A 27,192-nucleotide genomic window follows, 5' to 3' on the forward strand; every position below is an offset into this window, starting at 1 on the left:
GATAGCGTAGAGGGAATTCATAAGAATTGTGCATTTGGTGATAAGTTTTTGAAATTTGGCATGGATGTAGATATGGCCATAAGGTTTTCAAAAACCATCGCAAACAAAGTGGGCCTGCCCCCTGGTGGCCGGTTTGCACTAAATTCAATATGGCCATGCGACACTGACGATATTGTATTTCAGCTTCTATTTACACTAGAACATCATGCAATACCTCTTTTTCTACATATTTTGACATGACAAAGCCATTTATCAGGTTCCAAAACACTTTTGATGGCTGGTTTAAGAGATATCCAATATGGCCACCATGCGGAGCTACAGATGTGATATCTCAGATTCTATTTACAATAGAGCATCATGCTCATACCCATTGCCTACTTATTTTGGCATGATAAGTCCATTTATTAGGTTTAAAAACACTTCTGATGGCTGGTTTAGTAGATATCTGATATATTGCTGTGTTTAAATGACACATAATATATACATATAGAGAAAGAGAGAGAGAGAGATGTATGGGCATTGTATGGCTATACTCGATCATCTAAACTTCAGATGCAAGATGGCTTGCATTACATGTTCAAAGTATATTTGCAGAAAGGCAACAATCAATCAATAAATGAATGAAATCAATGAAATGCAGGTCTTAAAAATCTGCACTTAACCTTAAAATTGAATGATGAACAAGAGAAAATTAAGAGGAAGTGAATTGCAAACACCAAACCTACTTACTCAGCATAATTTGTAAAACCTAAGAGTAAGTTGCAATGTGAATCTAGACTGTGTTGTCACTGTTGGTACAACCTCCTCCACTCTTGCACAGTGATGTGCAATGAAGCTGAGCTCCCCAGCACTTGCAGTTGCCCCTGCAGGCCTCAGTGCAGCCACAATTTAGAAGCAGAGAGCATGCCTGACTCACTTCTGGCAGGTCTGTCCAGTGTGGAACCCATTCTCTGGTTCGGGCATTCCATCTCCAGCCCCAGTCACCAGGATTTGGGATTTCTGGAGTTTTGAGGCGCTTTGTTCCACACAAATGCAACACACAGAAGTGTTCGCTTGATATGCTGGAAGAAAGCATGCTTTGTTGGCGGAATGCTGTCAAGGTCTTTAAGACCTCTAGTGAACATTTGCTTCCTTGCCTCATTCAGTGAGTTGCTGTTACTGTTTTTACAGTACATGAGTACAACCCAGCGTTCTAAGTTTTGCATGTGCTTAGATTTAAGTGTGACAGATAAGGGATCTTGTGTTAATGCAACAAAGGTCTCAGTAACTTGAGGAGGGCACCCCAAGCGCTCCAAGCAGTCTTCTTTCCTATACCATACAAGGATGACACGACATCACAGCCTGTAATGGCATGGAAGAACGGCAGAGCTATGATGTGTTGAGGGTCAAGCATCTCAACAACAGAGTGGATAGAAATATCCTTATAGGCCTTCCCATGGCCAAAACCAATCCAGAGCTGTGTTAGGCCTAGCTTTTGGAAAAGATTAATGGCAAGTACAACCACAGCACTGTCCACAGTCCTGAGGTAGGCTTTGGTGTGACCTTGCTGAGCAGCGTGATACAGGTGCAACATCATCCTGGTGTCCGCCTCCTCCTGCTGACATGGAGACAAGCTGCTAACTTCAATCTGCCTGTTGGTCAGGACAAGTTTCCCCTTAGTGGTGAACAGGTGGAACTGTGTGTCAGGAGTACTGGCACATTTCTGCAGTTCCCCACTCAGAAACTGGAAGAGGTCCTCCTTGTTCCTACCATCTTTGAGGAACTTCTGCCACTCAGCACCTTTGGGTAGAGGAACTTTAGGTGAGACCCTAGTTCTCTGGCGCTCCTCAAAACTCCAGAAATCCCAAATCCTGGTGACTGGGGCTGGAGATGGAATGCCCGAACCAGAGAATGGGTTCCACACTGGACAGACCTGCCAGAAGTGAGTCAGGCATGCTCTCTGCTTCTAAATTGTGGCTGCACTGAGGCCTGCAGGGGCAACTGCAAGTGCTGGGGAGCTCAGCTTCATTGCACATCACTGTGCAAGTGTGGAGGAGGTTGTACCAACAGTGACAACACAGTCTAGATTCACATTGCAACTTACTCTTAGGTTTTACAAATTATGCTGAGTAAGTAGGTTTGGTGTTTGCAATTCACTTCCTCTTAATTTTCTCTTGTTCATCATTCAATTTTAAGGTTAAGTGCAGATTTTAAGACCTGCATTTCATTGATTTCATTCATTTATTGATTGATTGTTGCCTTTCTGCAAATATACTTTGAACATGTAACGCAAGCCATCTTGCATCTGAAGTTTAGATGATCGAGTATAGCCATACAATGCCCATACATCTCTCTCTCTCTCTTTCTCTATATGTATATATTATATGTCATTTAAACACAGCAATATATCAGATATCTACTAAACCAGCCATCAGAAGTGTTTTAAACCTAATAAATGGACTTATCATGCCAAAATAAGTAGGCAATGGGTATGAGCATGATGCTCTATTGTAAATAGAATCTGAGATATCACATCTGTAGCTCCGCATGGTGGCCATATTGGATATCTCTTAAACCAGCCATCAAAAGTGTTTTGGAACCTGATAAATGGCTTTGTCATGTCAAAATATGTAGAAAAAGAGGTATTGCATGATGTTCTAGTGTAAATAGAAGCTGAAATACAATATCGTCAGTGTCGCATGGTGGCCATACTGAATTTAGTGCAAACCAGCCACCAGGGGGCAGGCCCACTTTGTTTGCGATGGTTTTTGAAAACCTTATGGCCATATCTTCCACCATGCCAAATTTCAAAAACTTATCACTAAATGCACAATCCTTCTGGATTTTGACAAATTCCCTCTCCGCTATGATCCCCCACGCAGTCATCATATCCTTAATCAACTTTGAAGTAAAGTTGGTCCCCTGATCGGACTGCAGCTCTGCTGGCAATTCAAAGTGTGTAAAGAAGGTTAACAAAGCCTTCAGCACCACCTTAGAGTGAGTGCTTCTCAGGGGAATTGCTTCAGGGTAGCGTGGTAACATCCATTATGGTCAACAGATACTTGTGACCAGCCCTGGTAGTAGACAGAGGATCTACTATATCAATCAAAACCCTCGTGAAGGGAGGATCAACAGCAGGAGAAACCCAAGGACTCAGTGGGCACTTCTCTCACCGCAAATAAGACAAAAGGGACACCCTCGTCCCAATCCTTATCTCTCTCCATGCAGAAACTCTTGAGCATGGTCTTGAGAGTTTGATGATGTCTCTCCAGGGCTCCCTGAGACTGCAGATGATAAGCACTGGACACAATATGCTTGATCCCCCATGCAGTCATCATATCCTTAATCAACTTTGAAGTAAAGTTGGTCCCATGATCGGACTGTAGCTCTGCTGGCAATTCAAAGTGTGTAAAGAAGGTTAACAAAGCCTTCAGCACCACCTTAGAGTGAGTGCTTCTCAGGGGAATTGCTTCAGGGTAACGCATGGTAACATCCATTATGGTCAACAGATACTTGTGACCAGCCCTGGTAGTAGACAGAGGATCTACTATATCAATCAAAACCCTCGTGAAGGGAGGATCAACAGCAGGAGAAACCCAAGGACTCAGTGGGCACTTCTCTCACCGCAAATAAGACAAAAGGGACACCCTCGTCCCAATCCTTATCTCTCCATGCAGAAACTCTTGAGCATGGTCTTGAGAGTTTGATGATGTCTCTCAGGGCTCCCTGAGACTGCGGATGATAAGCACTGGACACAATATGCTTGATAGCGTGAGGAATTCATAAGAATTGTGCATTTGGTGATAAGTTTTTGAAATTTGGCATGGATGTAGATATGGCCATAAGGTTTTCAAAAACCATCGCAAACAAAGTGGGCCTGCCCCCTGGTGGCCGGTTTGCACTAAATTCAATATGGCCCATGCGACACTGACGATATTGTATTTCAGCTTCTATTTACACTAGAACATCATGCAATACCTCTTTTTCTACATATTTTGACATGACAAAGCCATTTATCAGGTTCCAAAACACTTTTGATGGCTGGTTTAAGAGATATCCAATATGGCCACCATGCGGAGCTACAGATGTGATATCTCAGATTCTATTTACAATAGAGCATCATGCTCATACCCATTGCCTACTTATTTTGGCATGATAAGTCCATTTATTAGGTTTAAAAACACTTCTGATGGCTGGTTTAGTAGATATCTGATATATTGCTGTGTTTAAATGACACATAATATATACATATAGAGAGAGAGAGAGAGATGTATGGGCATTGTATGGCTATACTCGATCATCTAAACTTCAGATGCAAGATGGCTTGCATTACATGTTCAAAGTATATTTGCAGAAAGGCAACAATCAATCAATAAATGAATGAAATCAATGAAATGCAGGTCTTAAAAATCTGCACTTAACCTTAAAATTGAATGATGAACAAGAGAAAATTAAGAGGAAGTGAATTGCAAACACCAAACCTACTTACTCAGCATAATTTGTAAAACCTAAGAGTAAGTTGCAATGTGAATCTAGACTGTGTTGTCACTGTTGGTACAACCTCCTCCACACTTGCACAGTGATGTGCAATGAAGCTGAGCTCCCCAGCACTTGCAGTTGCCCCTGCAGGCCTCAGTGCAGCCACAATTTAGAAGCAGAGAGCATGCCTGACTCACTTCTGGCAGGTCTGTCCAGTGTGGAACCCATTCTCTGGTTCGGGCATTCCATCTCCAGCCCCAGTCACCAGGATTTGGGATTTCTGGAGTTTTGAGGAGCGCTTTGTTCCACACAAATGCAACACACAGAAGTGTTCGCTTGATATGCTGGAAGAAAGCATGCTTTGTTGGCGGAATGCTGTCAAGGTCTTTAAGACCTCTAGTGAACATTTGCTTCCTTGCCTCATTCAGTGAGTTGCTGTTACTGTTTTACAGTACATGAGTACAACCCAGCGTTCTAAGTTTTGCATGTGCTTAGATTTAAGTGTGACAGATAAGGGATCTTGTGTTAATGCAACAAAGGTCTCAGTAACTTGAGGAGGGCACCCCAAGCGCTCCAAGCAGTCTTCTTTCCTATACCATACAAGGATGACACGACATCACAGCCTGTAATGGCATGGAAGAACGGCAGAGCTATGATGTGTTGAGGGTCAAGCATCTCAACAACAGAGTGGATAGAAATATCCTTATAGGCCTTCCCATGGCCAAAACCAATCCAGAGCTGTGTTAGGCCTAGCTTTTGGAAAAGATTAATGGCAAGTACAACCACAGCACTGTCCACAGTCCTGAGGTAGGCTTTGGTGTGACCTTGCTGAGCAGCGTGATACAGGTGCAACATCATCCTGGTGTCCGCCTCCTCCTGCTGACATGGAGACAAGCTGCTAACTTCAATCTGCCTGTTGGTCAGGACAAGTTTCCCCTTAGTGGTGAACAGGTGGAACTGTGTGTCAGGAGTACTGGCACATTTCTGCAGTTCCCCACTCAGAAACTGGAAGAGGTCCTCCTTGTTCCTACCATCTTTGAGGAACTTCTGCCACTCAGCACCTTTGGGTAGAGGAACTTTAGGTGAGACCCTAGTTCTCTGGCGCTCCTCAAAACTCCAGAAATCCCAAATCCTGGTGACTGGGGCTGGAGATGGAATGCCCGAACCAGAGAATGGGTTCCACACTGGACAGACCTGCCAGAAGTGAGTCAGGCATGCTCTCTGCTTCTAAATTGTGGCTGCACTGAGGCCTGCAGGGGCAACTGCAAGTGCTGGGGAGCTCAGCTTCATTGCACATCACTGTGCAAGTGTGGAGGAGGTTGTACCAACAGTGACAACACAGTCTAGATTCACATTGCAACTTACTCTTAGGTTTTACAAATTATGCTGAGTAAGTAGGTTTGGTGTTTGCAATTCACTTCCTCTTAATTTTCTCTTGTTCATCATTCAATTTTAAGGTTAAGTGCAGATTTTTAAGACCTGCATTTCATTGATTTCATTCATTTATTGATTGATTGTTGCCTTTCTGCAAATATACTTTGAACATGTAACGCAAGCCATCTTGCATCTGAAGTTTAGATGATCGAGTATAGCCATACAATGCCCATACATCTCTCTCTCTCTCTCTTTCTCTATATGTATATATTATATGTCATTTAAACACAGCAATATATCAGATATCTACTAAACCAGCCATCAGAAGTGTTTTTAAACCTAATAAATGGACTTATCATGCCAAAATAAGTAGGCAATGGGTATGAGCATGATGCTCTATTGTAAATAGAATCTGAGATATCACATCTGTAGCTCCGCATGGTGGCCATATTGGATATCTCTTAAACCAGCCATCAAAAGTGTTTTGGAACCTGATAAATGGCTTTGTCATGTCAAAATATGTAGAAAAAGAGGTATTGCATGATGTTCTAGTGTAAATAGAAGCTGAAATACAATATCGTCAGTGTCGCATGGTGGCCATACTGAATTTAGTGCAAACCAGCCACCAGGGGGCAGGCCCACTTTGTTTGCGATGGTTTTTGAAAACCTTATGGCCATATCTTCCACCATGCCAAATTTCAAAAACTTATCACTAAATGCACAATCCTTCTGGATTTTGACAAATTCCCTCTCCGCTATGATCCCCCACGCAGTCATCATATCCTTAATCAACTTTGAAGTAAAGTTGGTCCCCTGATCGGACTGCAGCTCTGCTGGCAATTCAAAGTGTGTAAAGAAGGTTAACAAAGCCTTCAGCACCACCTTAGAGTGAGTGCTTCTCAGGGGAATTGCTTCAGGGTAACGCGTGGTAACATCCATTATGGTCAACAGATACTTGTGACCAGCCCTGGTAGTAGACAGAGGATCTACTATATCAATCAAAACCCTCGTGAAGGGAGGATCAACAGCAGGAGAAACCCAAGGACTCAGTGGGCACTTCTCTCACCGCAAATAAGACAAAAGGGACACCCTCGTCCCAATCCTTATCTCTCTCCATGCAGAAACTCTTGAGCATGGTCTTGAGAGTTTGATGATGTCTCTCCAGGGCTCCCTGAGACTGCAGATGATAAGCACTGGACACAATATGCTTGATCCCCCATGCAGTCATCATATCCTTAATCAACTTTGAAGTAAAGTTGGTCCCATGATCGGACTGTAGCTCTGCTGGCAATTCAAAGTGTGTAAAGAAGGTTAACAAAGCCTTCAGCACCACCTTAGAGTGAGTGCTTCTCAGGGGAATTGCTTCAGGGTAACGCATGGTAACATCCATTATGGTCAACAGATACTTGTGACCAGCCCTGGTAGTAGACAGAGGATCTACTATATCAATCAAAACCCTCGTGAAGGGAGGATCAACAGCAGGAGAAACCCAAGGACTCAGTGGGCACTTCTCTCACCGCAAATAAGACAAAGGGACACCCTCGTCCCAATCCTTATCTCTCCATGCAGAAACTCTTGAGCATGGTCTTGAGAGTTTGATGATGTCTCTCCAGGGCTCCCTGAGACTGCGGATGATAAGCACTGGACACAATATGCTTGATAGCGTAGAGGAATTCATAAGAATTGTGCATTTGGTGATAAGTTTTTGAAATTTGGCATGGATGTAGATATGGCCATAAGGTTTTCAAAAACCATCGCAAACAAAGTGGGCCTGCCCCCTGGTGGCCGGTTTGCACTAAATTCAATATGGCCGCCATGCGACACTGACGATATTGTATTTCAGCTTCTATTTACACTAGAACATCATGCAATACCTCTTTTTCTACATATTTTGACATGACAAAGCCATTTATCAGGTTCCAAAACACTTTTGATGGCTGGTTTAAGAGATATCCAATATGGCCACCATGCGGAGCTACAGATGTGATATCTCAGATTCTATTTACAATAGAGCATCATGCTCATACCCATTGCCTACTTATTTTGGCATGATAAGTCCATTTATTAGGTTTAAAAACACTTCTGATGGCTGGTTTAGTAGATATCTGATATATTGCTGTGTTTAAATGACACATAATATATACATATAGAGAAAGAGAGAGAGAGATGTATGGGCATTGTATGGCTATACTCGATCATCTAAACTTCAGATGCAAGATGGCTTGCATTACATGTTCAAAGTATATTTGCAGAAAGGCAACAATCAATCAATAAATGAATGAAATCAATGAAATGCAGGTCTTAAAAATCTGCACTTAACCTTAAAATTGAATGATGAACAAGAGAAAATTAAGAGGAAGTGAATTGCAAACACCAAACCTACTTACTCAGCATAATTTGTAAAACCTAAGAGTAAGTTGCAATGTGAATCTAGACTGTGTTGTCACTGTTGGTACAACCTCCTCCACACTTGCACAGTGATGTGCAATGAAGCTGAGCTCCCCAGCACTTGCAGTTGCCCTGCAGGCCTCAGTGCAGCCACAATTTAGAAGCAGAGAGCATGCCTGACTCACTTCTGGCAGGTCTGTCCAGTGTGGAACCCATTCTCTGGTTCGGGCATTCCATCTCCAGCCCCAGTCACCAGGATTTGGGATTTCTGGAGTTTGAGGAGCGCTTTGTTCCACACAAATGCAACACACAGAAGTGTTCGCTTGATATGCTGGAAGAAAGCATGCTTTGTTGGCGGAATGCTGTCAAGGTCTTTAAGACCTCTAGTGAACATTGCTTCCTTGCCTCATTCAGTGAGTTGCTGTTACTGTTTTACAGTACATGAGTACAACCCAGCGTTCTAAGTTTTGCATGTGCTTAGATTTAAGTGTGACAGATAAGGGATCTTGTGTTAATGCAACAAAGGTCTCAGTAACTTGAGGAGGGCACCCCAAGCACTCCAAGCAGTCTTCTTTCCTATACCATACAAGGATGACACGACATCACAGCCTGTAATGGCATGGAAGAACGGCAGAGCTATGATGTGTTGAGGGTCAAGCATCTCAACAACAGAGTGGATAGAAATATCCTTATAGGCCTTCCCATGGCCAAAACCAATCCAGAGCTGTGTTAGGCCTAGCTTTTGGAAAAGATTAATGGCAAGTACAACCACAGCACTGTCCACAGTCCTGAGGTAGGCTTTGGTGTGACCTTGCTGAGCAGCGTGATACAGGTGCAACATCATCCTGGTGTCCGCCTCCTCCTGCTGACATGGAGACAAGCTGCTAACTTCAATCTGCCTGTTGGTCAGGACAAGTTTCCCCTTAGTGGTGAACAGGTGGAACTGTGTGTCAGGAGTACTGGCACATTTCTGCAGTTCCCCACTCAGAAACTGGAAGAGGTCCTCCTTGTTCCTACCATCTTTGAGGAACTTCTGCCACTCAGCACCTTTGGGTAGAGGAACTTTAGGTGAGACCCTAGTTCTCTGGCGCTCCTCAAAACTCCAGAAATCCCAAATCCTGGTGACTGGGGCTGGAGATGGAATGCCCGAACCAGAGAATGGGTTCCACACTGGACAGACCTGCCAGAAGTGAGTCAGGCATGCTCTCTGCTTCTAAATTGTGGCTGCACTGAGGCCTGCAGGGGCAACTGCAAGTGCTGGGAGCTCAGCTTCATTGCACATCACTGTGCAAGTGTGGAGGAGGTTGTACCAACAGTGACAACACAGTCTAGATTCACATTGCAACTTACTCTTAGGTTTTACAAATTATGCTGAGTAAGTAGGTTTGGTGTTTGCAATTCACTTCCTCTTAATTTTCTCTTGTTCATCATTCAATTTTAAGGTTAAGTGCAGATTTTTAAGACCTGCATTTCATTGATTTCATTCATTTATTGATTGATTGTTGCCTTTCTGCAAATATACTTTGAACATGTAACGCATAAGCCATCTTGCATCTGAAGTTTAGATGATCGAGTATAGCCATACAATGCCCATACATCTCTCTCTCTCTCTTTCTCTATATGTATATATTATATGTCATTTAAACACAGCAATATATCAGATATCTACTAAACCAGCCATCAGAAGTGTTTTTAAACCTAATAAATGGACTTATCATGCCAAAATAAGTAGGCAATGGGTATGAGCATGATGCTCTATTGTAAATAGAATCTGAGATATCACATCTGTAGCTCCGCATGGTGGCCATATTGGATATCTCTTAAACCAGCCATCAAAAGTGTTTTGGAACCTGATAAATGGCTTTGTCATGTCAAAATATGTAGAAAAGAGGTATTGCATGATGTTCTAGTGTAAATAGAAGCTGAAATACAATATCGTCAGTGTCGCATGGTGGCCATACTGAATTTAGTGCAAACCAGCCACCAGGGGGCAGGCCCACTTTGTTTGCAATGGTTTTTGAAAACCTTATGGCCATATCTTCCACCATGCCAAATTTCAAAAACTTATCACTAAATGCACAATCCTTCTGGATTTTGACAAATTCCCTCTCCGCTATGATCCCCCACGCAGTCATCATATCCTTAATCAACTTTGAAGTAAAGTTGGTCCCCTGATCGGACTGCAGCTCTGCTGGCAATTCAAAGTGTGTAAAGAAGGTTAACAAAGCCTTCAGCACCACCTTAGAGTGAGTGCTTCTCAGGGGAATTGCTTCAGGGTAACGCATGGTAACATCCATTATGGTCAACAGATACTTGTGACCAGCCCTGGTAGTAGGCAGAGGATCTACTATATCAATCAAAACCCTCGTGAAGGGAGGATCAACAGCAGGAGAAACCCAAGGACTCAGTGGGCACAACATTGCTTTGCTAGATGTCACCTTCCTACCAGTGACATTTCGGCACACTGACTGCTGTGCACCCGTATCACGCAGTACAGTGACAGGATACTTGGTGCCATCAATCTCGACAGTGCCTCCACACAGGAAAGGACGGCACCAGTCGAGCTCACTATCCTTAGGTGCAAGCGAGGCAACAGGGAGAGGAACAGGTGGGCCAACCTGCTCTCCCTCCTCCAAACACAACTCAGGCACACGCCGTGCCTTCTCACTTCTAAAACCTGAAGGAGCAGTCAACTCGTCACCATGAACTGGGTCAGGCCACACCAACAAGGCAACTGGTTTCTGCGAGGACTTTGGAGTTTCAGCTGTTACTAACTTTGGGCAATTGAACTTAAAATGCCCTTTTCCTCGGCAGTGATAGCACGTAGGCTGGTAATCATACGTGGGAGTTTTAGGGGCCGCCTTCCCCGCCGTCCCATCCTTCGCAGAAGAAGGAGGGGTGGGGGCCTGGGGCTTTCCAAAACCCATCTTACTGCCGAATCCAGTATATCGCCTAAAATGGCCTGGAGAGCCCGAGGAAGAACTGCCACCACTCCCTGGGCCTCCCTTAGGACCACCTTCCTTACGACTCCAACTCCCAGGCTGCTGCACAGGACGGTGGGCCAACACATAATCATCAGCCCATGTAGCAGCCTCCTTCAAAGTCCTAAACCTCTTCTCCCTCAACAGAGGTACCAGCTCCTTATCAGCAATATCAATGAACTGCTCCATAACTACTAACTCCTTCAAAGCCTCGAGAGAGTCAACACCCTCGCTTGCAATCCACCTCTCAAACACTTGCTCCAGTGAACGAGCACACTCGAGGTAGGAGTCACTTGCTCGCTTCCTCTTTCCTCTGAATTGCAAGCGATAGGCTTCTGGTCGCAGCTCATATGCCCGCAAAATGTCAGCCTTAAACTCCTCATAATCATCCAGATCATCAGCTGACATTTTATCATAAACTTCCAAGGCTTTTCCCTTGAGTTTATTCGCGACCAAGCCTACCCATCTCTCTCGAGACCAAGCAAACTCCTTGGCTTTCCTCTCGAAGCGAACAAACCATTCAGCTACTTTAGCCCCATCAAATTCAGGGACTAGCTGGAGACTGAACTAAAGTACGCTCTACACTCTGTTCTCTTCCTCCTCCTACACGACCAACTCCAGGCGTACTTACTGCATGGCGAGTTCTCTCCCACTCCAACTCTCTATCTTTATCTGCCCTTTCTCTCTCCATCTCCAATTTCATCATCTCCATCTCTCTAGCCTCCTTCTCTGCTACTAGTCTCTGAATGTCTCGTCTTTCCTCCGCAGCTAGTCTGTTTGACTTTCGTCTCTTCCGCAGCTAATCTCTTCAACTCTCGCCTCTCTTCTGCTTCTATCTCCATTTTCCTCATTTCCAGCTTTAACCCCTTCACGCCGGATGTTAAAAAAGCCCGCCTGTATGATATACGGGTGGTAGTGCTGAGCGCGGGAAACTCGTGCAAGCTTGTCATACTTGTCGTCTTTGTGTATTATGCTGCTATTTTTTAGTCACTATATCGCCTTCGAAGAGGAAAGTGGATGCTTCTCTCTTCGGAGAAAAAGAGAGAGAGAGAGAGAGAGAGTGACATTTGCTAATATTTTAGACACAAGCGGGACGCATGTAGCTTATCTTTCGAAAGTTAGAGGGGAGGAGGGAAGGAAGGAGGAGAGAGAGAGAGAGAGAGAGAGAGAGAGAGAGAGAGAGAGAGAGAGAGAGAGAGAGAGAGAGAGAGAGAGAGATTAGAAAATTTGTTGTATTTGTGTGTGTGTGTGTGTGTTTTCACGAATGTTACAAGGCGGGGCGCATGTAACTTATCTTTCGAGAGGGAAAGGGGGAGGGAGGAAAGGGAGATGGGGAGGGAGGGAATGGAGAGAGAGAGAGAGAGATGGGAACAGTCTATGCCATTGGGTAATTTTAGACACAAGGCATGTAGCTTATCTTTAGTGATTGGTGGAGACAAGGATGGTGGGAGGAGCGCTAGGATTTCAAAGACAGCATACGGCGTGTGTAATTGGTATCCAACACATTATACGGGACAACTGAACTGAAGAAAGCTCAGAAAAGAAATATGACGCCTACGTAGGCGTCACCGTATATGCTACTGGGGCTTCATGATGCCTACATAGGCGTCACCGTATTGAAGGGGTTAATCTCAGTTCCTCCAGTCTGGCAGCTGACTGGAGACTACCAATACTGTTTGCGGGACTAGATCGTCGGGAGCCTTCCCTGCTTCCAACACTCCTGCCAGGGCTAATATATCCCACATCACCTTCTCTGGAACCGCCACGTGCATTATCATGACACGTAGTAAATGCGTCCTCACTGACCCCAAGCGCGGTTGACTCGTCATACCCACGTGGTGAGTCACCGCTAGCCTCCACTGGTGAGGTGAAAAGGCCAGTAACTCCCTCCATGGTGATCACAGGGACTCGTTCTCACAAAAAATAAAATAATATAAATAATAATACCCCACACAATACACTACACCACTATTAAAGCACTTGGTTTATCCTGGCGAGGTCGCCACTTTTATGTTACGTACGCCACACGGCTGCGCTTAACTGCTACAGCTCACTAGAGTGTTATTCTGGCAAAGTCGCCAACTTTGTTACGGTCAGTACAGTGGGGATTATAAAACACTCCACAGAGTCCCCACTAATACTAAAACCCATCCGTATCTACCCATAGGGCGTTGGCCATGTCTGCCGTGAGACTATGCCAAATCTCCAATAAAAACAAACTACTCACTGTCCTGTAGTCATAGCATTATAAAAAAATAACGTTCTCAGAACATTCAGAAACCTTAATTAAGTGGTAGATGATATAAATAATTGTCATATACGAAAATAAATTAAGCTAGTTCATATACATGGACGGTGATGTGTCATATCAGGTCAGGCGACGTTGCCACTCATGAGCCAGGTGGAATTTCCCGGGGAGGTTGTGTGGGGGTGAGTCAGGTCGCCACGCACGTGTCGCTTCACTTCTCCTCTGGTCACTACCATGGAAGGATCCCCTGACGCTTCCCCGTCATACACTGTCTTGCGCAGCCAGACCAAGGAATTCATATTCCGCCTTAATAGATATTTCTTGCAAGAGAAAGCAAATCGGGCAACACTCTTACCTTTAACTCAAGCAAGGAACCACTCAATATATTACTGTGTTTCTACTCGTATGTGCACTTATGTGACAAACATGTAAATTACTTGTCTCATTTTCATGTATATAACCAGAATCTTTATTGCATTTAATGTACTATATAGCTGCATAGGTATTTGGGTCTCTTCTGACTTCTTTTAATGAAGTAGAGAACGATCATCACTCCGTTTTCTTTGAAGAAGTTACTGGTATAGCAGTGGCAACGTCGCACCCAAGAGGAACCACACCTTGTGGGTAGCTACGGATGAGTTCTAGTATATAACTCACAGCCGCCATAACCCTCAGGTTCTTTCAAGGTCACCAATAGTGCATAATTTCCCCCACTGTAAGGGAATCTCCTCAGCATCTCCTTCTCCTCCTGTACCCAACCAAGTAGAATTTATAAATGGTAGATGCTATGTGTAACAGGGCGAGGCCTTAATACCCTCTAGAGAAACCGCCCATAAGGACAATTCCACCCACTTCTCTATGAAGTATTAATGCCTCTCCACACACCTTGTCCACAGACTGTGATAACTCACAGACCGCAACAACAAGCGCTGTATATTATATACTGTACTATCCTACTACAACAAGTGCTTCCTAACACCTGTCAGACTGACACCCCTAGCCTACTACTACTGCAATATATGATGTGTACAGCACATCCGGTGGTGTACACACAAGCCCAGACACCACCTACGGGTGACAACAGCTATACACGGAGTCCAGATACTCGTCACAGACAAGTCTGGCGGACGGCAACTACGCACCACTGGCCAACATGAAGCCTCTCAGCATTCAATAGTGTGCGTGGCTACTACCACTACAATACAGTATACTACTGAAACTATACAAAAGATGGTGGGGTCACACAGCCACCCACCAAACCACACTGGTGACCACGGCCACCAACAAACAAACAGGACGAGACAAAGTGTGTCTCTCCTCCGCGCTCCCACCCGAGTGGACGAACGCACGAGAAATGCAGCTCCAACCGGCCACACTTTCTCAGAACAACAAGCCCGTTGTTCTACAGCCACGGTCTACCGAGTAACAAGCCAGCTACTCAAAAGGGAGGGCACAACTCCCAGACCGATGACTAACGAGTACTTTGAAAGTCCAGCCAACACGCGTCTCTCTCACTGTGCCAGACCGAAGAGAGGGGTGTCTATCTCCGCTTAAGGCTAACTCTGTACTGAGTCCCGCTCGCAACGAGAAGCGAGAAGAGGGAGGTGGGTTGTCTGCTCAGCAGAACAGCCCGAGGGGCCCGCGATGGGTAGCCATAAGCTACGCATATAATGAAATAATAAATTAAAGGGGATTAAGACGGTGCCCATCACAATATATATATATATATATATATATATATATATATATATATATATATATATATATATATATATACAGTAATACTTCACTTAACAAACAGGATAGGGGGTGTCAAAGCTGTTTGTAGAGCGGATATTCGTTAAGCGGACTTAATTTTTCCATAGGAAATAATGGAAAAAGGGGGGATGCGTTCTAGGCTGGTCCCCAACATAGCACATGGGTTAAAAAAAAAAAAAAATATATATATATATATATATATATATATATATATATATATATATATATATATATCCAGTACTTGTCAGTAACATTTATTCCTCGACGTTTCGCCCTCTTCAATGGGCATTTTCAAGCTACAAGGAGTACACATATTTAGTAAACATTAAAAGGTGTCATTAATAAAATTTGCTATAAAATATTGCATGACAATGGGACCGATCGCGATCTGCTATGTAGGTGCCTTCAACCGCTAGATGGGTTAATTATTTCACAGCAAGTTGGTCAACTGGAACGTACTTTTCTGGATGTTTTGTAAATATTAAATGGTTTAATAAAATAGTTATAATCTTTCTAAGAATGTATTCGTGGCATATAAGCTAAAAAAGTGGAAATGTTTATATATATGTCGAGCGCTCTTCTTTACCATCTCCATTTCTGGGACAAAAAATAGAAAAGATCATTAATAGGTAAAGCGTAGTTTTAATGCCTTTTTCTTTCCATGAAAATTAATATAAATTATATTCATACAGAAAATCACAACAATTAATAATAGTCTTAAGAAATTAACAGTATAGAGGATATTGTCTGACATGCACCGAGATTGTTCTACCGAAACGTAAACAAATCTAGCGTGTTAAGAGCCATCGCCACACTCGCTACACAACGACTTCACTATGGATAACACTATGGATATTAGTGAGGATGAACTTAGAAAATGGACAGTGCCAACTCTGAGAAACTTTCTGAGATCAAAAGGCATACCAAGTTCGCTTGTTGTGATTCAGTTAGGAAAATTCGGTTTCGGTAATGTTGGCCAGGTTATTTCGGCACAGACTCCGAAAATTGTTTTTTTTTTATAAATGCTACTCAGTGATATTTGCTCTACGCTTTTTGAGTGGAGCATTATCCTATGCAGAAACTCTGACAATTTTGTGATAAGGTATATATGTACTATTAAACTTGCAAGAAATATTTTGATGGGACACTGGTACATCCATACTTTGCACCATTAGGAACTTATATTTGCACATTTTTATGTCATTTTCAATCAGACACATAGATAAATAACCAAACGTTTATATTATGAGGTATGTAGGCATGAATATCTGTATATATATTTTTTTAATAGGGCTTCCACAATAGCGACAGTTCGGCGCGATAGGCAGGACCAACTTGTGAATTAAACCAGCTGGCGAACAATGAAAACTACACAGATAGCGATTGATGCCATTAAGAATACAACATGAGAACTAAGATTATTAAGAATACAAATTAAAATTAAAATAATAAAACAACTTACAAATATAAAAAAAAAATAGAAACAACTAAAATATACCTGTTGACTCAAGTGGACAGTTGAGAGAACTAATGAAACGAGACAAAAACGTAGCAGACGAAAACTCAGAGGGAGAAGGGTTAGGCCTAAATTATAAAATCATTAACTTGTCTGAACCTATCTGTGAGTTGAGTTCTGGTTTGTTGTGGTTTATCAGAATTGCTTCAAGTATTAGTCTATCTAATTGGTTCTTAGGCTTGTGCATTACCCTAAAGTCTTCTGAGGTGAAAGGGTGGTCAAAGGTGTGAACACGCCCACACCACCCTTTCACCTCAGAAGACTTTAGGTAATGCACTAAGAACCAATTATAGACTAATACTTGAAGCAATTCTGATAAACCAACTCAACTCACAGATAGGTTCAGACAATTAATGATTTTATAATTTAGGCCTAACCTCTCTGAGTTTTCTGCTACGCTCATCTCGTTCATTAGTTCTCTCGCCTGTCCACTTGAGTCAACAGGTATATTTTAGTTGTTTCTATTTTTTTTTTAAGTTTGTTTTATTATTTTGATTTTAATTTGTATTCTTAATAATCTTAGTTCTCATGTTGTATTCTTAATTGTCATGCAATATATTATAGCAAATTTTATTAATGACACCTTTTAATGTTTACTAAATATGTGTACTCCTTGTAGCTTGAAAATGCCCATTGAAGAGGGCAAAACATTGCGGAATAAATGTTACTGACAAGTACTGGATTTTCCACTGGCTTCCCTGCTTTCCTTGATATTAAACAAGACGAACTTTGTATATATATATATATATATATAATAGAAGTTCTTGTTTAATATCAAGAAATAGCCAATAAATATATATATATATATATATATATATATATATATATATATATATATATATATATATATATATATATATATATATATATATATATATATATATATATATATATATATATATATATATATATATATATATATATATATATACAGTAAAGTCCCGGATTACGTCGGTCTCGAGTGACGTCAAACTCATAGTTACGTCAGTCCACTATAAGGCAATTTAAGATTGCCCGCCACACCGCCCGCCTCACGCTTGAATACAATGACACCCTGCCTCAGTTCCACCACACCATTGCCCCTGGCAAGAGTGTTATCCTACTTCTGCGTTTACTGAATCAAGTTCTTAGTATCTTGCTCAATGGCACCAAAGAGAAAACTTCTTAGTGACAGCAGTGATGCTAAGAAAAGGAAAACCATTACGCTACAAGAAAAAGAGGACATAATTAAAAGACATGAGAAGGAGGCAGCAGCTGTGTGTGAGGGAGGGAAGAAGAAAATGGGAAGCCCGTTACCATGACAACGGGGAGGTTGACGACCTTGAGGGCTCGCACACCCATCACAACAATAACATCTCTGGAGCCTTCGCCTGGGCCACACGACACTCGCAGCTGACTTGCACCGTCTGCGCCTGTCTGATGATCCCTATTGCCCTTTCCTATTGCATTTCATGCCCCGCTGCCCACGCTTCTACTCCCACCGCACTGCACTACGCTCCCAGCTGTCCGCCCTGTGGGCGTCACAACATTCAACCTGTCCACCCTTCTGGCGGCCTCAGGCGTCCACCCCTCTCTGCAACCTGCAGTCCTTTGTGTTCGTGGCCCTAATTAACAACAAAAACAAGCTTGTTTCATATTCCTACAGACTTGTAAATAATATAACAATATAACCTTTAACTTACCTGAATGACCATAAACAATGATTGGTTGAAAACTCCATAAATGCTTTGAAATGTACGGAAACTCGAGTTACGTACAAAATCGACTTACGTCATGTTTCAGGAACGTAACTCTGACGTAAACCGAGACTTTACTGTATATATATATATATATATATATATATATATATATATATATATATATATATATATATATATATATTTCTATTAGCTTTTTACAAACCTTGCCCCCCAAGAAAGGATTGTTTTGTAATGCATAAAATCTTGCATGAAATACCAAAAAATAAAGCAGAGATGATGAGATCGGCCACAGACAGCGGAGACTCTGGGGACTTGCCCGCTTCTTTTTCTTGTGACTTTTTTAGCTTGGCGTGTTGTCTTTCACACGATATTAAATTTTTTTTCACTCGTCTATTGCCTGCTATAATGGATATCATATCTTAGTATTCATATACGCTCATGCCATGAGGATAACCTGGACTCTGTGGCACTGAGTGATAGTGAAAATTGCATCTGCTTAATGAATTTCTGCTCTACGAACAGCTTTGACACCCCCTATCCTATTCGTTAAGCGGATTATTACTGTATATATACTATATACACATATACTGCAAATAATACTTACATCTTTTTCTCTACATATAAGTATAATTGCTTTGAATACTTATAAAATACTGCATAACATACTGCAGATTCTAACAGCACTACCACCATTTATCACCTATTTCATTACTACGCACTCCTTACGTACATGCTGGAACAGCTGAGGTAGTATTTATGTCAGGGTAGAGACTCAGTCCAGCTACAGGAATAAGTGGTGAAGCTTGTTGGTCATTACCACTGTGCTTGCTAACCGTCCTTTTCTTGGACTTGCCACTAAGGCGAGTCCATGTCAAGCCTGGGCTTTTTCCTATCCAAAGATTAGGGAAAAGATTGACGTGGCAGGTAGGTATTGGTCATTAGGCCATTCAAGTATAATTTTGACTCATAGTAAACCAAAAAATTTATCATGGCACTCTTTAGAGAAACCAGTAAACAAACTCAAATTAGATAACATATACCAAGCTACTTTGTGGAGAAGGAAGTAATTCAGAAAAGGTACCACGTATTTAGCTACTCCTTGCGGAAGGAAATAATTCAGAAAAGGTACTACATATTTAGCTACTCCTTGGAGAAGGAAATAATTTAGAAAAGGTACCACGTATTTAGCTACTCCTTAGAGAAGGAAGTAAACTCAGTTGATAGCAGGTACTGAGCTGCTCCTTGGAGAAGTAATTTATTTATAGTTGATATCAGGTACCAATCTACTCATTGGAGAAGCTATTTATAAGTTGATAGCAGGTACTGAGCTACTCCTTGGAGAATTTGGGAAGAATAAACCCAAGTCAATAAACCCACACCAAGGTACTGTGTGGAGAAGCATGTGACCACGCAACATCGACAGGTGAAGTGGACTGGGTGACAACTCAGAACAAACAGGCAAACAGGCTACAGTCCTTGTACCTTACTGTAATAAGCAGCAAACAATTATTATGGACATTAGCTCTCGCTGTACAAAATAACAACAACAGACACGGTCCTTGGACTGAAGTTAGAACTTAATAAACAGCCAAAGGTAATAAAAAGAAAAAAATGGGGGGATGAACTTACCAAAAAAAAAAGCTGGAACAACAGTTCTTACAAGACAACAAGTAGTAAACACCATAAAAAATTCTTGGGTGTGTCTAGAACAAACTAGTAAACACAGACTACTGTAGAAAGTAAGAAGCGATTAAGCAACACTTGAGCAACACTGTAAACACTCACAACATGGCCAAGGAAAAAAGGGAAATCTTATCATGGCAGAAAATGGGAGGTGTGGACTGAGCAAGTGCTGGCTGTCAACTGATGTGAGCCGTGAGCTGCAGGCATCTCATTGACTACCTCAGACTCAGTTAAACTATTGTGAAGTGAAATAACCAGTTCTGGACATCAGTGTATCCTCTATACGTCACTATGCATTGTCAAACCACCTTCCAACCACCAACCACTTCAATTTCCACATCATTATCTCCAAAACCACTTCCAGCTTATATACAAATAGAAAAAAATGTGCACCCAGAATAATGGCTGCCATGCTTGCCACTTATGTCAATAAATTTAATATATTGGGAGTTCAGTATTCTCAAAGTCTACAAGAGCACCACCACAGAAATCATCCGTAACACACATCAGTAATGGGAAAAAAAATTATACATGTGTTAGATACTTAAATTTGTGTCTAACGCTCAATGCTGTTAAGAAATAATACATACATCGTTCGTATTTGGCCATACATGTTAAAAGTCTCATAATCATTCTCTGATATGTTGTTAGAAGATGTAAACATGCACAGTTGTCATATGTGATGATGAATGATTCAGGTAAAGTTATTTATTTATCTATTTATTTTATTTATATATTTATTTATTTTATTTTATTGTATTTATTATTTTTTTTTTTATTTATTATTTTTTTTATTTATTTATTTATTATTTTTTTCAGACCATTGAAACCTTCACCTCCTTATCTTGGCCTCATCTTGGCAGCAAGTGGCAAGTTGGAACAATATTTAGCCAGGGGCTGTCGCATGACACCAACCAGCTCACCAGTGTCTTCAGGTATGGTTAATTCTTGCTCCTTACAGTGTTTCCTTACATGGTCACAATTAATTCCTAACGGTTAACTTCCATTATGTATTTTTAAAGTTAACAGAATCTGTCAAGTAAATTCTATGTTAGAAATTTATTGGATGTCAGTATTAGAAATGTATTGGATGTCAGAATTCAAAGACCTATTTATGTGCATGTGCATATGAATGTCATATGTACATAATTTGATGATACAGTTGCTGATATTGGTTTCTTATAGTGAAGATTACCTGTACTGGTTTCCCTCACTATTCAATGCCTCGTTATTCGGTGTTTTGATTTTTTCGATCGTTATGAACCATGTCCACCCCCTCGTTTTTTGTTGTCCAGGCTCATGTATCTGATTTTTAAACGATCGTCGGAATGTAAGTAAATACACTGTGTTTGCATCGCCACCCATTGAAACTCATTCCCGCTGGATGTAGGGATAATTAGTGAACAGGATACTGCTCTTTTTTTTTTTTTTTTTTTTTCTGTTTGTCTTTTGTTTGTCCTCTACAGGAGTTGCCGATCCAAAGGCCTGGCTCTGGGGCGATCCTGAGCCACCTGTAGCACCAAAATCAAGATCAGTCGTATTGTCACCAGTATTTGTTTTGCTAAGATTCATTGGTATTATGAGTGATACAAACATGGTGAGTTGGACAAAAGACTAAGGAAAAAGCTTATCTTTAGAGAAAAATTTAGAATTGTTAAGTGCCATGAGAGAGCTAAAGGAGCCAGCTTCATTACCAGAACCCTGCAGTTATCCTTCTCCACTGTCTCCATCATCAAACAAGCAGCAAGTATGAAGGAAGCAGGTGAGACAGCTACATTAATGGCAAAGATGGAAGAGGGAGCCAATAGTGAAGGAAATGGAGAGACTCATAAGGCTGTGAATTAATGACCACACTTGACGCCGAGTGGCATCTACTAGCTCATTTTTCTCATCTTGCCAATGGATATAGGCCTATAGGGGAAACTACAGTATAAAAATGAAATAATGAGCCTATAACACTACTCCCTTAGGTGGCGTGAAAGTGTTCTCTATCTCTCAATACAACTAATTAGGTCTAGGTTACTCTCCCCATTAAATTAAATTCTATTGAACTTAAAGTTTGTAATTTGATCATTCGTTATTTGATCTGGTTTTCAGAAACGTAACCCAATTGTAAAATGAGGGAAACCTGTACTTATATAATAAGAAAAAGGAAAGAAAATTTAAAACTTTCATGTGGAAACTAAAACAATTTCCATTCCTTGATTTGAAATTCCTTTACTCAGGTAACTTAATCTTTGTAATTTGACATTAGAGATAGGCTAGGATATGTAATTTGTTGTGCAAAACAAGGTCGTAGAAATGAGATTTTTTTTTTTTTTTATTATTATTTCTTTAGTATTTAATTTTCTTGCAGATGAGGAATTACCAATGCCACCTCAGGTTCTCACCAAGCAGACAGACAAGTATAAGGAAGTCCAGTCATTGCATCTTGCAACACTTCCTAATACTTCTTCTAATAATGATTCTAGAACTTCTTCAGATAAGGAAGGTACCTCAAAGGAAGATGTAATATAATACAAAAAAATCCTAGGTAATATAGTATAAGATACCATTACACTAGACTTTCCTCTTGCTTGCTTTTTTATTCTCTGGTTGACAATTACAATCAACGAGATTTTGCTGATGTACTTAAGGACATGTGGCATTCTGTGAATGAGTGAAAGTTTGGCTCCAGGGAATGCTGAAACTGTGGGTGAAGGCAAGGGGATTAGGCCATTATTTATTAGTTTTTAGTTAATAGGAAGGTCTTATTTTATAGTCTTTAGTTTACTGAGAGGTCTTACTAAACTGATGTTATTGGTTACCATTCATAATGTGGCTTAGGGATTAGGGAGGTGAAAATAAGGATTTTCCTGAATTTTCTAACATTATTAGTAGTATTATGATCAGGGGAGAGACATGATAACCCAGAAACAATAAATGAATCTGCCATAATGCTGATAACTAGGCAGCTGAAGTAATAGCATCATGTGATTTGTCACACTGTAAGCATGAAATTATTGATATGCTGAGAAGTGTAGGCAGCTTTATAAGCTTGCACATAAATATCTGTTATAAACAAGATTTCATTCCATTGTTTTTCTTTCAAAACAGTGGTGGTCTGTACTTACTCAGGCAAATTTTTAGTAGGCAACTATTGCAGTTATGTGTCATCAGTGAAATGTTTATTATTATTATTATTTATGAGAAAATACAACAAATTTGCGATTGTTTGTTTGTAAGAAGTGACCCAAGCCAACTTTTTGTGCATGATAGATTTTCTTATCTAACTCAGTAATAGATGTGATCAAGATTTTGTCCAAATATGAACCAGTTGTCTAATGGACAACATTGAGCATACGCACACTGTAGATTCATGGACATGTACAATTAAACATAGCACATGGGCTGAACTCTGTAATATTTTCGTGTTTTGTAGTAATTCATCATTCATCTCCACCTCACTCAATATTCCCCATCTTCTTTACTCTCCTTCCCTTCCCATTCACTCCTTTACTGGGAGAATAATTGTGGTCACCCATTCCTGTTTCATACTTCCATATCTTTCTGCTTTCTCTGACTTTTATTCTCTCTTTGGTCTTGGGATTAGCAATAGGCTTAAGTTGTCTCTTATTTTAGCAGTATTTTTACAGAAGATAAATTATTTCATCAGCCATTCAGTTACCTCAGTACGTACAATTATTTGATACTTGTGTACACATTCAAAGATACAGAAGATCACACTATACATCAATAATGTTAACAGCATACAGAACAATCATAGCTTTCATTTTACCAAGTTACTAAGATATTTCCTGAGGCCTAGATGGCATGAAGGATCTCAAGATGGGGTTCTCCCACATCTGATCTGATCATGTCATATAGAAAGGTCTGTCATGGTTCAGCAGAGTTAGATTATTTTTTGCTTTCAGAATTAGCTGGGAGTTAGATTATTTTTTGCTTCATACAGGAAGCTGGTTATATTGTGCTACTGATGTATAATGTAATCAGTTAGACTTTTATCTTTTGCCTTCCATATAAGCACAGAAAGGAAGATGTGTGTGTGTGTGTGTGTGTGTGTGTGTGTGTGTGTGTGTGTGTGTGTGTGTGTGTGAGAGAGAGAGAGAGATTCATACCTAGTACATTTAGACTACCTAATCAGATACACATTTAAAAAGATGTCTTTACCTGTGAGTTGCAATATTACAGCTTTAACTCCCTTTTATAGTTTTCATTTAATTTTCGTTGTGTGTATATGTGTATCTTTCCATCTTCTAGTTGTACTTAAGATTTTATTTTATATTAAGGTGTTCCTTGCCATTGTATAAATTTTGTGTATGTAGTGCATCATCCTGCGTTCCAAGCAATATACAGTTTTTACCAACTAAATCCTAGACATTAATTTCATCAACTTGAAATGTTATAATTTCCCATATAAGGATTTAACTTCAGATGCAAGTTATATAACTTAGAATTAAGGCCTTGAGATTGTACATAGTTACCTGATCCCATGAACAGTTAAGATAAGACAATCTTCCTCAGAAGCAATTTGTTGAGTGAATTGATTCTCTTCCTCATTGAGATCTTATTTTCAGCTGTATTAACGGTTTCCATAGATTAACTAAATTTAATTTGTGTCATTTAGGTTAATTTACTTATCTTATTTTTTATCTGATTCTCTTTCATATTTTTATTTCTTATATTTCTTCTCCATGTGTTGTCTTGTTCATTTCTGCTTCTGCTTGCTGAACAAGTCACAACTCATTGGACACACTGAAAGAGGTGAATTCTTTTCTCATACTTGATATTTTCTCATTCTTCACTTTTCTTTAACATATTTATACATAGGAATGTAGAAATATTGGTATAAATTAATTAGTATCTTTCTCTAGCTGATGACATTTGTGGTAGACTGTGGAGTACTATTACAAGTTAGTATTATCATTTCTGAGGAAAATTGATATTAAGGATACACTTCCTTTCTTCGTTTTCACTTTATATTTCTCCCTCCCCCCATATCTCTCTCTCTCTCTCTCTCTCTCTCTCTCTCTCTCTCTCTCTCTCTCTCTCTCTCTCTCTCTCTCTCTCTCTCTCTCTCTCTCTCTCTCTCTCTCTCTCTCTCTCTCTCTCTCTCCACTGAGATAGCTAACCTTCCTTGTAATGCTGTAAGGTCACAGTCTTAAATGAATTTGTGCATATATTGTTTACTATCCTGCTGCATCTGCTAGTGCAAGCAAAATACAAGTGCTACAAGAATGTGATGATCAACACTGCAGCTTTTGTATATATATATATATATATATATATATATATATATATATATATATATATATATATATATATATATATATATATATATATATATATATATATATATATATATATATATATATATATATATATATATATATATATATATATATATATATATATTCCATCACAACAACACCCACTAAGCACTGGTAATGAATGCCAAAGTTAAACAAATATGTGCAATAACTTGAGCATATGTGATTGTATGTTCTCCATTTACAATAATTAATTTGATGTTTAGCATTCCAGACATGGTAATCATTTTATTTGATTAAAGGTTTGATTAAACAAAGCTGTGAAGAAAACAATATATTATAGAACAATGCCACTGCAGAAACATTGCATCTATTTGTACTACAATATATTATAGAACAATGCCACTGCAGAAACATTGCATCTACTTGTACTACTGAAAGCTTTCTGATGTCCATATAAATTGGTTGACACTGCACATGAGCCTTCATATAATAAAAACTTGATGCAAAATAGTCTCAACATTTTTATATTCATAATGCTTATTGGGTTGCAATCTTTGATTTCAATACAAATATGGTACATCACTTAGAAAGTTGGCACTTTTTGTGATGGTAATATCACATAATTTACTGTTTTTTTATATATGGCCTATGGCACCTGTAGGCAGACTTGAAGAATATATGTGGGAAACGCTGTTCAGCTTCCAGCCATAAATGGCGCAAGCAATTTTATTTATTATTACCATCCACTCAGCCACTGTTGTGATACAGTAGATACACCTACTTATTTTTTCTGTGTAATGAATTATGTATTGCTCTTTGGATTGTTTACTTCCTGATAGGTGAATCAATTTTATGATATATATATATATATATATATATATATATATATATATATATATATATATATATATATATATAATCTTATATTAGAGTGTTGTTAGATCTTTATGTGCATAGACATTCTAGTATATAGATGTAGAAGACCACAAACATTGCATTTAACAGGTAATTTTAAAATAACTGTGATATACATGTAATTTAAAAATTTAATATGTATTTTGTTATATGCCAAAATAATTTGAAAAAGGTGCCATACATTAGAACATTAATAATGTTGTATGATTATTGAAAGCTATTTGATTTATATAGAATATAGAAAAATATAGACATTGTATATTGATATAGATACCAATAGAGTGGTGTCCTAATTTTCCTTCTTTGGTGATCTATAACTTGCATGTAGGTAAATTCTTAAGTCACAAAATTTAGGTAGAAGATAATAGTGAAAGAATGCACAGATTATTTTGAATGTTGTTAACCTCCAAGAAAATAATATAAACTAGTCTTAGAACATTTTAGAATTTGAACATTTTATTGTCTTGTTTTTGCCAGAGACTGAAAAAGTGCCCCATCCTCTAGCCTACACAAGAAAGAATGAACAGAGGATACTATATCATGTGTTTTTGTCATTAAGAATATTTTCTTCCACATTTGGATAAAATGTATCAGTATTACCAGAAATACATTGACCTGCCCAAATGGAACTCTCATTTACTCTACATTTCAGAAGTAGTAAATAAGTTGACTTATTTTCAGTTTATTTGTTGCTGTGCTATATACAGTGTGTGTGTGTGTGTGTGTGTGTGTGTGTGTGTGTGTGTGTGTGTATTTACCTAGCTATATTGTACACGGTTTGAACAGGGCTCATAGTGTACTGTCTCCCTGTCTCCATTTATCTAATTTTTCTTTAAAGTTATGCACATTATGTGCTGTAACAACTTCATCACTCAAATGCATTCCACTTTTCCACCAT

The 27,192-nt window shown here is 39.9% G+C and overlaps 1 protein-coding gene across 2 annotated transcripts in view; it reads left to right on the forward strand.

Moving 5' to 3' along the window:
• The window catches only part of LOC123505559 (CTP synthase 1-A-like), a 56,231-nt gene extending 29,313 nt beyond the window's left edge, over positions 1 to 26,918 (forward strand). For both annotated transcript variants that reach the window (XM_045257022.1, XM_045257020.1), the window contains exons 11-12: positions 20,926 to 21,041; positions 22,463 to 26,918. In XM_045257022.1, the coding sequence (XP_045112957.1) occupies positions 20,926 to 21,041; positions 22,463 to 22,623 (277 nt within the window). In that variant the 3' untranslated portion in view covers positions 22,624 to 26,918. The remainder of the gene's footprint in view (positions 1 to 20,925; positions 21,042 to 22,462) is intronic.
• Positions 26,919 to 27,192: the final 274 nt, after the last annotated feature.

The sequence above is a fragment of the Portunus trituberculatus genome, chromosome 18 (assembly GCF_017591435.1).
Source record: "Portunus trituberculatus isolate SZX2019 chromosome 18, ASM1759143v1, whole genome shotgun sequence".
Taxonomy (NCBI): Eukaryota; Metazoa; Arthropoda; class Malacostraca; order Decapoda; family Portunidae; genus Portunus; species Portunus trituberculatus.